The following is a 10,952-nucleotide window of genomic DNA, read 5'->3' on the forward strand; positions in this document are numbered from 1 at the left end:
TGCTTTGTTAGGTACCATGAAGTAGTGGTACTAATGTAAGGAATGATGTTCAAAGGGATCATGTGGATGCTGACAGGTGTCTGGATCAGCACTTATGTTGGTCTAATACTCTTAAAGTGATGTTAGAATGTTCTAAAATACATGTTCCTTTCACCTTACATGTTTTTTTTCTTAAATTTTTCATATATACTTCTTGGATTTTTTTTTTTTTTTTTTTTTTGCCACTTATGGGCAAGGGACCAAATATGGTAACTTCATTGACCTTGATTTTCCATGTAATAAAACATTTTGAAAATTTTCTTAAAAGTAATAAAGTCTTGTTTTGTCCTGCAATGACACATTAAGATTGAAATGTTCATTTTCAGAGTATTTCTGAGTGTCCTATAAAGGGTTAAGTTGACTTTTTTTTGTCTGCAAAAATACAAATGGCATAAAAAAAAAAAAAATCCAAACAGTGTATTGACATGAGGATGAGCCCACATCATCAGAAGCCATCTGTGTAATGGTCATCTCTGTGGAAGGTCTGCAGCAGCTTCTCCAAACATCAGCTCGTCTCTCTCTCTCTCTCTCTCTCTCTCTCTCTCGCCCCACACGCGCCTTGTCCATCCTTGCTCTCGTCACGAACACGCAATCGGTTGTGGGGGAGGTGAGGTGGGGGTGAGGGGGTCTACGGTAGGTGAAAGCCACCGTGTCAATCAGTCCTTTACAGTCCTATAAAAGCGGCGCCGGGCGCAGAGCAGCTCAGACTTTTCTCCGCTCAGGTGCGCCTTGAAGACAGAAATGCGCGTAATGGAGCGCACTTTCCGCGAGCAGCTCTTCTTTCTGGTGTTGTGTCTGTTCGTCCTCAAAGGAGACTCCAGATATATTGAGGTAAGTCTCAGCAAGTAGTTTATTTTATCCAGTTTAATTCCTTATATAACATGGAAAAAGTTGTTTTTAAACTTTATCCGTTTATATGTATTAGTCTCTATATTTTTTTTTCCCCAACAGAACAACGATATCTTAAAGGATGACTTATATTCATTTTTCAACGCGGAACTCAAGAGAGAAATACCAGAGGAATTAATGTACCGCCGACCTTTACGTAAGTCACATATCTGCATCATATACATCCAAATTCTAAAAAGACTGACAGAAATAAAAACAGAAAACAAACCTTCAGCCTGAACAGTAGTACACTATTACAGATGTTGTTATTGTGATGTTAGTGCCATGCACAGCTGGTATGATGGTGTGTATCTGTGCATGTGTGCAGGTTGTCTGGACATGATTGCAGTGGAGGGTCAGTTCACCTTCACAGCGGAGCGGCCTCAGCTCAGCTGTGCAGCTTTCTTCATGGCAGAACCAAATGAAGTCATCACTGTGGATTATGACAATGTTGACATCGACTGTAGGGGAGGAGACTTCATCACGGTAAAATAACCTCCAAACACTTTTCTATCATCCATACAGTAAAAAACAAACAAACAAACAAAAAAAAAACCTTAAAACCTAAAAGCTTCATGTCCAACTTTTTGTCTTCTGTGTTGCTTTCACTTGTCATATTTTGTGTGTTCTGTCTGTGTGTGTTTACCTGCTCTGTAATTGCCCAACTCAGTTAAGAAAGACATCCTGATTATGTTAAAGCTCCTTTAACATGAGGCCATAATGAAGGCTGTATAAACCTGCTTACATGAGTTAAGTTGTCCTTAAAGTGCCATTGCATATTTGCATGCTGATGCTCTTTATTAGTCCTCCTAAAGACATCAAGAAGGAGATGTTAAACATAGCTGCAGTGAAGTGAATGACATGTCCTGACTTGGACTGACTTACATAAAACTCTGGTGCTGAGATAACCTGAAGATGAAATCCTACTTTCTCCTGTGAAGGTGTTTGATGGCTGGGTGATGAAAGGTGAGAAGTTCCCCAGTACTCAGGACCACCCCCTGCCCATGTATGAGCGGTATGTGGATTACTGTGACTCAGGATCACTGAGGAGAACCGTGCGCTCCTCCCAGAATGTGGCCATGGTCTTTTTCCGCATCCACAATGCCGGCAGCAGCTTCACTCTGACAATCAGGAAACTCATCAACCCCTTCCGTGAGTAGATGGTAGCATCTATGGATAAAAAAACAAACAAATACGTAATGTTCAGCTTTTGCTCTAGAGGAGGCAGATTTATGAGGACATAGATGTGTGAGTCTGTGGTGAAGGACATTAACAATGGATAAGCATCTGACACATTCCTTCATCTGGACCATGATCACATTGTAAATGTCATGAAAAAAGGCTAAAACATCATCTTTTTACATAGTCTTCATCAGAACTATCAGAAGTCAAACAAACATTTTGTAATTCTACTTTTTGTCATTATTGATTTTCTTCATCTGTGATTATAGCTGTAATCACCTGATGCCACTTTAGAACCCACCAAGGACACCCTCCTAACATGCTCTCTTCTTTTCTTTTCAGCCTGTAATGTCATCTCCCAGTCACCAGAGGGCAGTTACACAATGGTGATCCCACAGCAGCACAGAAACTGCAGCTTCTCCATCATATATCCAGTGGAGATCGACATCTCAGAGTTCAGCCTGGGACACTACAACAACTTTCCTAAGGTTGGTTCAATGCAAACGCACAAACCTCTGATTTACATGTGATAAGAACTGCATTGGTTTTGTTTTCTTTGTCTTTTATGTTCAGGGACCTATGCAAGAAATGTAATTGAAAATATTGAAAAAGAAAAATACTGAAACAGTGTCCTAGTCAGTAAAAAGCAGACATTCTTTAATGTTTGTTTATTTATTAATTTTTTTTTTTTTTTTTTACATTTTTATTTATCATTTTTGGTGCAGATTTAAGTTACACTGAACATTTGAATATTCAATTTTAGAAGCATCAAGCATGTCCCATTCTTCCCACCCCCACCCTCCCACCGCCCCGTCCCTGGTCCTACATGACATAGTTGATGATAGTAATAGAAAATAGTAAAGTACTCATAGAACAAAAACGGTAAAAAAAAAAAAAAAGAAAGAAAGAAAGACAGAAAGCAAAGAAAAAAAAAATGGCCTGATAGTAGACAAATCTGCTTATTCACAATTGTTTCTTTATTTTGACGGAATTGACACTTTAAAGTTAGCATAATCTATTTTTGCACAAAATTCCTCTTTACATATGTTTTACTTCAGTTATCTGTGACCTAATTTGCTATTAAAAATCATTCCATTTTCTCTTAGCTACGTGTTTTGTTTGTTTTTTTGTTGTTTTTATGGCAACTTAAATCTACTTGAAAAAAGATTGGAAAATTATTCTGGTCATCATTTGTTTACAATTAGGAAAATGTTGTCTATGTGCTCCAAACTGTTACTCCAGTATCTAAATCACATGTTTCCTTTACTTGCGAGTGGATGAATATGGATCTGGTTTGATACTAAACACTAACATATCTTTCCAAACTGTCAGTGAAGGATCATTGTTGACATGAATGGAGATGTTTCCTCATCAGGTGCAAAATGGTTTTAACCAGACTCATTAAAATGAACAAAAGGGAACTTAAAAAAATGACATAATGAGACAAAGTTATGTCACACCAGTACAAACACACGCAAATGTAAACATCTGTTGCGTATTTAGGTATTTTGCTGAGATTTATTTTAAGTCTTCGAGTCAAAACGAGCTGAAACCTGCTCCTGGACTATATTTACCAGCCGTTATAACACCATGTTCTGATCTTTGCAGAGGTCCATGCCTGGATGTGCAGAATCTGGAGACTTTGTGCAGCTGCTGGGAGGAAACGGCATCGACACGTCCAAACTGCTGCCTATCACAGACCTCTGCATCTCCTTCACCGGCCCCAGTGAGTGCACACTCGTCGCCTTCTTCTTACTTTATCAAACCCAGCTGCTGCCACTGTGATATAAAATGTGTCGTGCTCATCCTTTCCTCCTTCAGCCCAGATGAAGATTGGCTGTGATAACACGGTGGTGAGGATGGTCTCCAGCGGGAAGTTTGTCAACCGAGTGTCTTTCAGCTACAGGCTACTGGACGCCCAGGAACTGCAGACGATCAAACTCAACAACGTGGAAGATTTCTGTTTCAATAACTGATCCAGCTGGATCATATGGTTACAAATGCATCATTTGACTGCAAACATTTGAAATGTATTTTATTACACATTTAAGGACTGCCCCTTTCTTTTAAAAGTTAAATAAGACAGAATACACAGAATACACAAGAGTGTATAAAATGACACACACACACACAGTCACCGCGGTATTATTTAATTATTATTATTATTATTATTATTATTATTATTATTGTTGTCTTAACTTCCAAATCAACTGGAATCTTTCATTTTTCTTTTTAGTATTTTCATTCTTGTTGTTACTGAATAAAGCAAAATGAAGTATCCTTTTGTGTTTGGTGGAGCTGCAGTTGTTTTTATGTTTGCTTTGTGTATAAAACTCCATGTGTATTTATTCAGACCAGACTTAGGCTTCTGTCATGTTTCTACGTTTATGCTCAACATCAGCATTCTTGAAAAGGAATGGTGCTAAAATGAATGTTTCCTTCTATTTATTTTGCTGAATGATACATGATGTGCCATATGAGATTGAGGGCGATAGACTCAGTGTTCAGTGCGATACATAAGTTTACTCATTGCTGTTATAGATTTGTATAAAAACCTTTTGTAATAAAATTATACTGCATGACCAAGCACTCAAACGCGCTTTTTTATCATTTAGTTTATAAAAGATGTTTTAATTTGCAGCACAGTGACACGGCATCTAGTATTCAAGTAGATATGAATGCAAGAACAAACATATCATTTATACTTAAAAAAAACTTATTTGTGTAAATGTCTCCAGGAATTATTGTGAAGTCAACAAAAACATTAATGCTTGATTTCACTAAAACTTAATGTTTTGCCAACACAAAAGACTCCAGCAAATAAAACCCGCTCATATTTAAATTAGATTACAAGCCATTCCCAAATACACATGCCTTTTCCATACATCATTTCAGCAGCTGAATACATGTACTGTTTCTGTTTGCTTTAGTTGAGGGAAATTCCTGTTACTATTTTTGTCCATTCTGTTCACTGCTCCATTAAATTACTTTCAATTCATTAGTTTCAGCGGACGATCACATATGGGAAGTTTTATTGCTCCACCTTTCCAGACATGTGCTTAGATAACACTGCTTCTGCTCTGTTTTTCCTGAATGATAAGGTCAAGTACTGTAATTTATGTTTGAATAGTGCTGAAGCTACTGTTTTTGTGCTTATGGTATTGTTTTTCTTTTCTTTTCTTTTCTTTTCTTTTCTTTTCTTTTCTTTTCTTTTCTTTTCTTTTCTTTTCTTTTCTTTTCTTTTCTTTTCTTTTCTTTTCTTTTCTTTTCTTTTCCAACACAATCCTTGTTTGTTTGGTGCCAGCTACCGGTTGATATTTTTTTTTGCCTAAAATGCTGCTAGATTCATGTATTTTTTTGGCGATAAACATCAGATTAGTCCAGGTTATCATCAGGTTTGCCTGGTGCCCTCTCTACCACCTACAACACTTCCATGTCTGTTACTCACTGGACTCTTTTGTTGTCCACTGTCGTTGGTACAGGTCGCTAACATCAGCATCAATACTATCAAACATTCTCTTACAGTTAAATTCACCAGCATTGATTTGTTTTCTACTCTATATGGCCAAATCAAGGCACAAAATGCAACAAAATAAAGAACAAAGTCCAAATAATTCTGTTCACCTGCAGTTGTTCCATATAATGAACATAAAACCATGATGCCACTCAGGTTAACAGAGCATCATCTCCTCACATGTGAAATAATGCCATTGTCTTTGGTCCATAATAAACGGCGTAACATACATATGTGGAAATAATGAGTTGACTGGTCCAAACCAATGGGGCGACCGGTGATTAAAGGCTTTTCGTTGGACTATCATTGACAGACACCTGCAGCCGCAGTCAGAGATGAATGAGTTTATGATGAAGACCTCCGTCTGAACAGGAACAATAATGTATATGTCAGTGTGTCCATGCATGCACATACAGTATATTACAGTCATGGGAACCTCTAGTAGCGTCACATTCATTTAAAGTGGAATTATACAGGGAATGTGCAGCTGTGCCATTGAGCATCTAAAGCACAGGTGTCAAATATATGGCCCGGGGGCCAAATCTGGCCCGTCAAAGGCTTCAATCTGGCCTGTGGGATGAATCTGTGAAATGTAAAAATCACACTGAAAATATTAACGATCAAAGATGTTAGAATCATTTTGGGTCAGTTCAATCTAAAGTGGATCAGACCAGTGAAATACTATCATAATAAACAATAAATAATGAAAAATGCTCATTTTTCTTTGTTTTAGTATAAAAAAAAAGGTTACATTTCACAAAAATGTTTACATTCATAGACTAGCCTTTTACAAAAAATGTGAATAACCTGAAATGTCTTAATAGACGTATGAAATTTTAAAAATATTCTCTCTGTTAGAAAATGTTTTGTGTATTTGTAGATGTATTGTGATGCACATGTATAAATGATGAACTAAGGTGTAATATTATTAACATTGCACTTTGAATTTTCAGGTTGTTCATATTTGTTCATGTTATGTTCAAGTACAGTTCATAGATTTAAACATTTTCATTACAGAATTTTACTTTTTTCACTCAAAAGTTCTTACCCTATAATATATATTATTTTCCAGGTCTGGCCCACTTCATATCATATTAGGCTATATGTGGCCCCTGAACTAAAATGAGTTTGACACCCCTGATCTAAAGGGATAGTTCAGTGTTTTATCAATGTTGCAATGGATGAAAAATGTTTACTTTTTTCTGTGTGGCTGAATTTCATCTTTGTATTTTAACCTTTTATTGGGCAAGTGACTACTTTTGGTCATTTCCGTAAACATTAAATATGGGGCCAATCCTGTGCCTCAGTAAGGTCCAGAAGCATGTTGGATTCTATAACACTATACAATGATTCAGAGAGATTTTATGCAAATGTTGAAGTTGTAAATAGTGAATACGAGTGATTCTTGTCAGTTTATGACCTTATAACAGTTGTTTTATTGCATGTGATTACTTTTTAGCGAGTGGTGCTCAGATGTTTTATAGCAAGAGGAGGGAGATGACGATGTCCAATAACACACTAAGATTAAAATTTAGAATTTCAGATTATTTCAAAGAGTTCCCTATAAAGGGTTAAGTAATGATGTGATTGCATAGTTTAACTCATATCAGTACATTAGTGCTATATGGACAGTCTATATATGTGTTGTGTTGCTATTCTCAGCAGGTTCATATATGTGTCCCATCTGTGCTCAGTGATGAGATTAATGAACAAAACTGATGATGCAGTCACTCCATGAAACAAATAAGATAAGACAATGTCACCTATGTATAGACTATTATACATTATAGCTGTTGATGTTAAATGTATGAGGCAGTGCAGTCTTTTGGCTTTTTTTTTTTACTCATATCACTCAGAAGAGAAGTGTCCATTGATACGACTGGCTAATAATGGTGGTGGCGATGATGACAACGATGATGGTGGTGAAGGTGGTGCTATCAGACCCCTTCAAACTTCAATCAAATCTGACATTTCAATGTGGCCTTTAAGAGACACAAACTATCAATAATTTGTCAATCACTCAGCAAGGGTTGAAATCTCCTGAAGTGAAATATTAGTTTGGTATTTTACTCAAAAGATCAGCTTCATATTATACAAGTTCAATTCTTATTAATATAATACGCTTTGCTGAAAATGTACTTGAATATGTTCCTATTATTGCTTTATTTCAACAGTATATGGGTGATTATATATATATATATATATATATATATATATATATATATATATATATATATATATATATATATATATATATATATATATATATATATATATATATATATATAAATATTCATTTTTTTGAATAGTGTTAAATAAGTTGCTTTTTTTTGACACAGTTCATTCCAATGTAACAACTGGGACTACTTTACCTTTTTATTATTGGGTTAATTTTAGAGAGTTTATGACTAAAACTACAAAAATCTGCAAAAGTACCTCTTCTAATGTCTCACAATTAGAACAACAAACTCATATCAGCCTCTTTCACTGGATCTGCTCCAAAATATAATGGGTATGTCCATGGCTTATGACCTGCCGTTACATGAAATTTTATGGAAATTGTAAATTAGTTTGTGAAAATGACACATTGTTGATGAAGGTTAAAACCATCTAACGCAACAATTTAATCCATAAACACTCTGAGCTACTTTTGTGTCAGTTCCCAAATGATTTATTCTCAATTTTTAAAATTTTCTCAAGTGATTTATCACCATTTATTCTAATATTGTGCTCAGTATTTAGCATCGTTAAGAGAAAATCTGTATTTTCATATATTTCATTTACAGATCATGATTGATGTCCATAAAAGCTCAAATTAAAGTTGAATATTATTGTATCAGAAACAAAGAAAACTGAAGAAATAGTGTCTTTTTCATCATTATCATTATCTGAATATAAACCCAGTGTGTCCATCCACTGTCGTTGAGCCAACTCCATAGATTTTACTGGCGAATCAATGTTGTAGAAGATGATGGTGGTTCCATGGTTTCCTATGAACATCCAAATGGGTCATATCTGATGATCATGAAAAGATGAATAACTATTTTACACCAATTATTGTCATGGATTGATAGGATTAATGGTTGAACAGGTATTAAACAGTTTAGATCAGTAAATTATTTTGGTCACCAGTGGATGTTTAGGTCTTTATGGGTTAAATAGAAAAAGACCAAATGTAAAAATAAACATCTGCAGCAAACAGACTATGTGCATCATACACGACAGTCTGGTATAAATCACAAGAGAGATCGTAGGTGATGGAAAGCAATCCAAACTGTTTTGTTCCAATGTGGGAGACAGATTACTTGCTGTGCGCTGCCCAACAGGGGCAATAAGACGAAATCTTTTACTGGTGTCTTGACATCATTCCCCTAGGGATGACTGTATTATTTTCCGGGTAAAAACAGGCTGCTGTGGAAAATCTGGCTCCTCACGTGGCGTGGTTTTATGACAGGACTGTCCTCTGTCTGTTGGTAAACGATAAGAAAGGTGTTAAAAAATTACTGTCATATGCTGTGAGGTTTTCATTCTGAGGTAGATTTTAAGCTTTATTTTGTGTTTTTGTGTCCAAAACTCATGAATAATCAAACTTGTCTTTTGTGTCTTATCTCCCGTATTAGTGATCTGTTAAAGCTGGGACAAAATAAATCCAACATAAATTCAGTCTGTACCAAGGTTATAATAGTTTTGGATTTTTCAGTATAGTTTAGTTTTTATTTAGTTTTGACCTTTTTTTCTCTAATTCAGTTAGTTTGAATTTGTTTTTAGAGCAGGTTTCCTAGTTTTTATGAGTTTTTTTCTAAATGCTTAGTTTTAGTTTAGTTTCAGGTTTTTTTTTATATCTTTTGTCTTCCTCACTGTCGTATTCAAAGAAATTTCCTACAGGACGCTGCTGCTTTCTCCTAACTTTCGTCTCCATGTTGTCAGGTGGAGTGGGGACGAGAAGTCAACTCTAAACCACAAGTGACGAGAAGTGACATCCCATGAAGTGTCATATGCTAACTAAAATTGCTCGAGTGAAATATATCGATTTCATATCAATCTGACATTGATAAAAATGAAAACGAAGGGAAGTTTATCCATAATTTTTATCCATTTTAGTTAGTTTTGTAAGCACATAATACAGTTTCAGTTAGTTATCATTTTTTGTTTTAATTGTAGTTTTATTTATTTCAGTTAACGAATATGTTTTTTCAATTCTAGTTTTCGTCATTTCGTTAGTTTTCGTTTACGATAATAACCTTGGTCTGTACAAGTCTTTACTCATTGGGATACTTGTTTTTGGTATCAATTATCTGTATGCTTTGAATGTTTCCCAAGTTGGCAGGATTTGCCCTGTTCTTGTCAGTGAAGTATCTGAATGGAAGTGTCCTCTAAATATCTCCATTAGCAGGTCCTGGATGCCATTAGCGCTGACCTGCTAACAAATTACTTCTGCTATTTTAGAATGCTCTGACCATTTAGTGGAGGCAATAGTACGATAGAGACTCAAAATTCCTTTCACATTTTGCTCCTTTAAGTCATTTTGTAAAGCTGTAAAGTTGATGCACACAGACACAGACACATGCACAAACATTAAATATTTTCCTTACTGAGTGATTTAACAGTGTGGTCAATAAACTGTACTTTATGTATGGAATGATCTGCTCCACAAGCTCTGTATCACATCAGGATGATTTTCACTTTATCTTCATTTTCATCACTTGTGACTGTTCTTAACCCAAGACAAAACTGAAATCATGGCACGCGCGCGCACACACACACACACACACACACACACGGGTCAGTCCTAATGAAGAGTTATGACACGAATGGTGACGCACAAAGTGACGAAACAGACAGCATGTGGGAGATAAGCGCTCGGGGCACATTTTTGAAGACATTCGTCGCAGGTAGCAGCTACATTTGGATGAGTGACACATGAAGGGAGGAGGAGACACCGTCCTGTGCATGAAGATGGATTCCACTGCAATTAAACCAAACATGTGTTCATTAATATCTTGTAAAACCTTCACATGTTTTTCAGTTCAGCACTTTGTACTTTGCACTAATTCAAGTTTGTCTCAAGTAACATAATTAAGGTTTTTTTTTTTTTTTTTGCAAATTATTTCCTCCAAATGCTGTCTTTTTCCTCCAAAAAACACATCCTATGAACAGCATTTTTTCTTCTTATCTTTCAAAATTTTTTCCCCCTGATCATTGTAGTTTTTTCCATCTTTGCTTCTGTACTTCTTATTCTTATTGACTTATCATTGATGCATATTTTGGAAATGGGTCAAATACTGAACACGATGATTCTGCATTTACAAGATGACCACAACATATGACT

General features: G+C 35.8%; 1 protein-coding gene across 1 annotated transcript; it reads left to right on the forward strand.

Annotated features, from left to right (window-relative positions):
• The first annotated feature begins 721 nt into the window (after nt 1-721).
• crhbp (corticotropin releasing hormone binding protein) lies at nt 722-4,698 on the forward strand. Its single transcript, XM_030150949.1, has 7 exons — nt 722-870; nt 991-1,084; nt 1,256-1,413; nt 1,869-2,079; nt 2,452-2,597; nt 3,718-3,835; nt 3,931-4,698. Exons 1-7 carry the CDS (start codon nt 781-783, stop codon nt 4,083-4,085), a joined length of 972 nt encoding a protein of 323 aa, XP_030006809.1. The 5' UTR covers nt 722-780; the 3' UTR covers nt 4,086-4,698.
• Nucleotides 4,699-10,952: the final 6,254 nt, after the last annotated feature.

This window comes from Sphaeramia orbicularis, chromosome 12, assembly GCF_902148855.1.
Source record: "Sphaeramia orbicularis chromosome 12, fSphaOr1.1, whole genome shotgun sequence".
Classification (NCBI taxonomy): domain Eukaryota; kingdom Metazoa; phylum Chordata; class Actinopteri; order Kurtiformes; family Apogonidae; genus Sphaeramia; species Sphaeramia orbicularis.

Excerpts from the sequence above, each read along its gene's own strand:
- crhbp (XM_030150949.1), top strand. The coding sequence starts at position 781 with ATGCGCGTAATGGAGCGCACTTTCCGCGAGCAGCTCTTCTTTCTGGTG. Across the intron at positions 871-990 it reads GAGACTCCAGATATATTGAG|AACAACGATATCTTAAAGGA; the intron begins GTAAGTCTCAGC and ends TTTCCCCAACAG. Across the intron at positions 2,598-3,717 it reads ACTACAACAACTTTCCTAAG|AGGTCCATGCCTGGATGTGC; the intron begins GTTGGTTCAATG and ends TGATCTTTGCAG.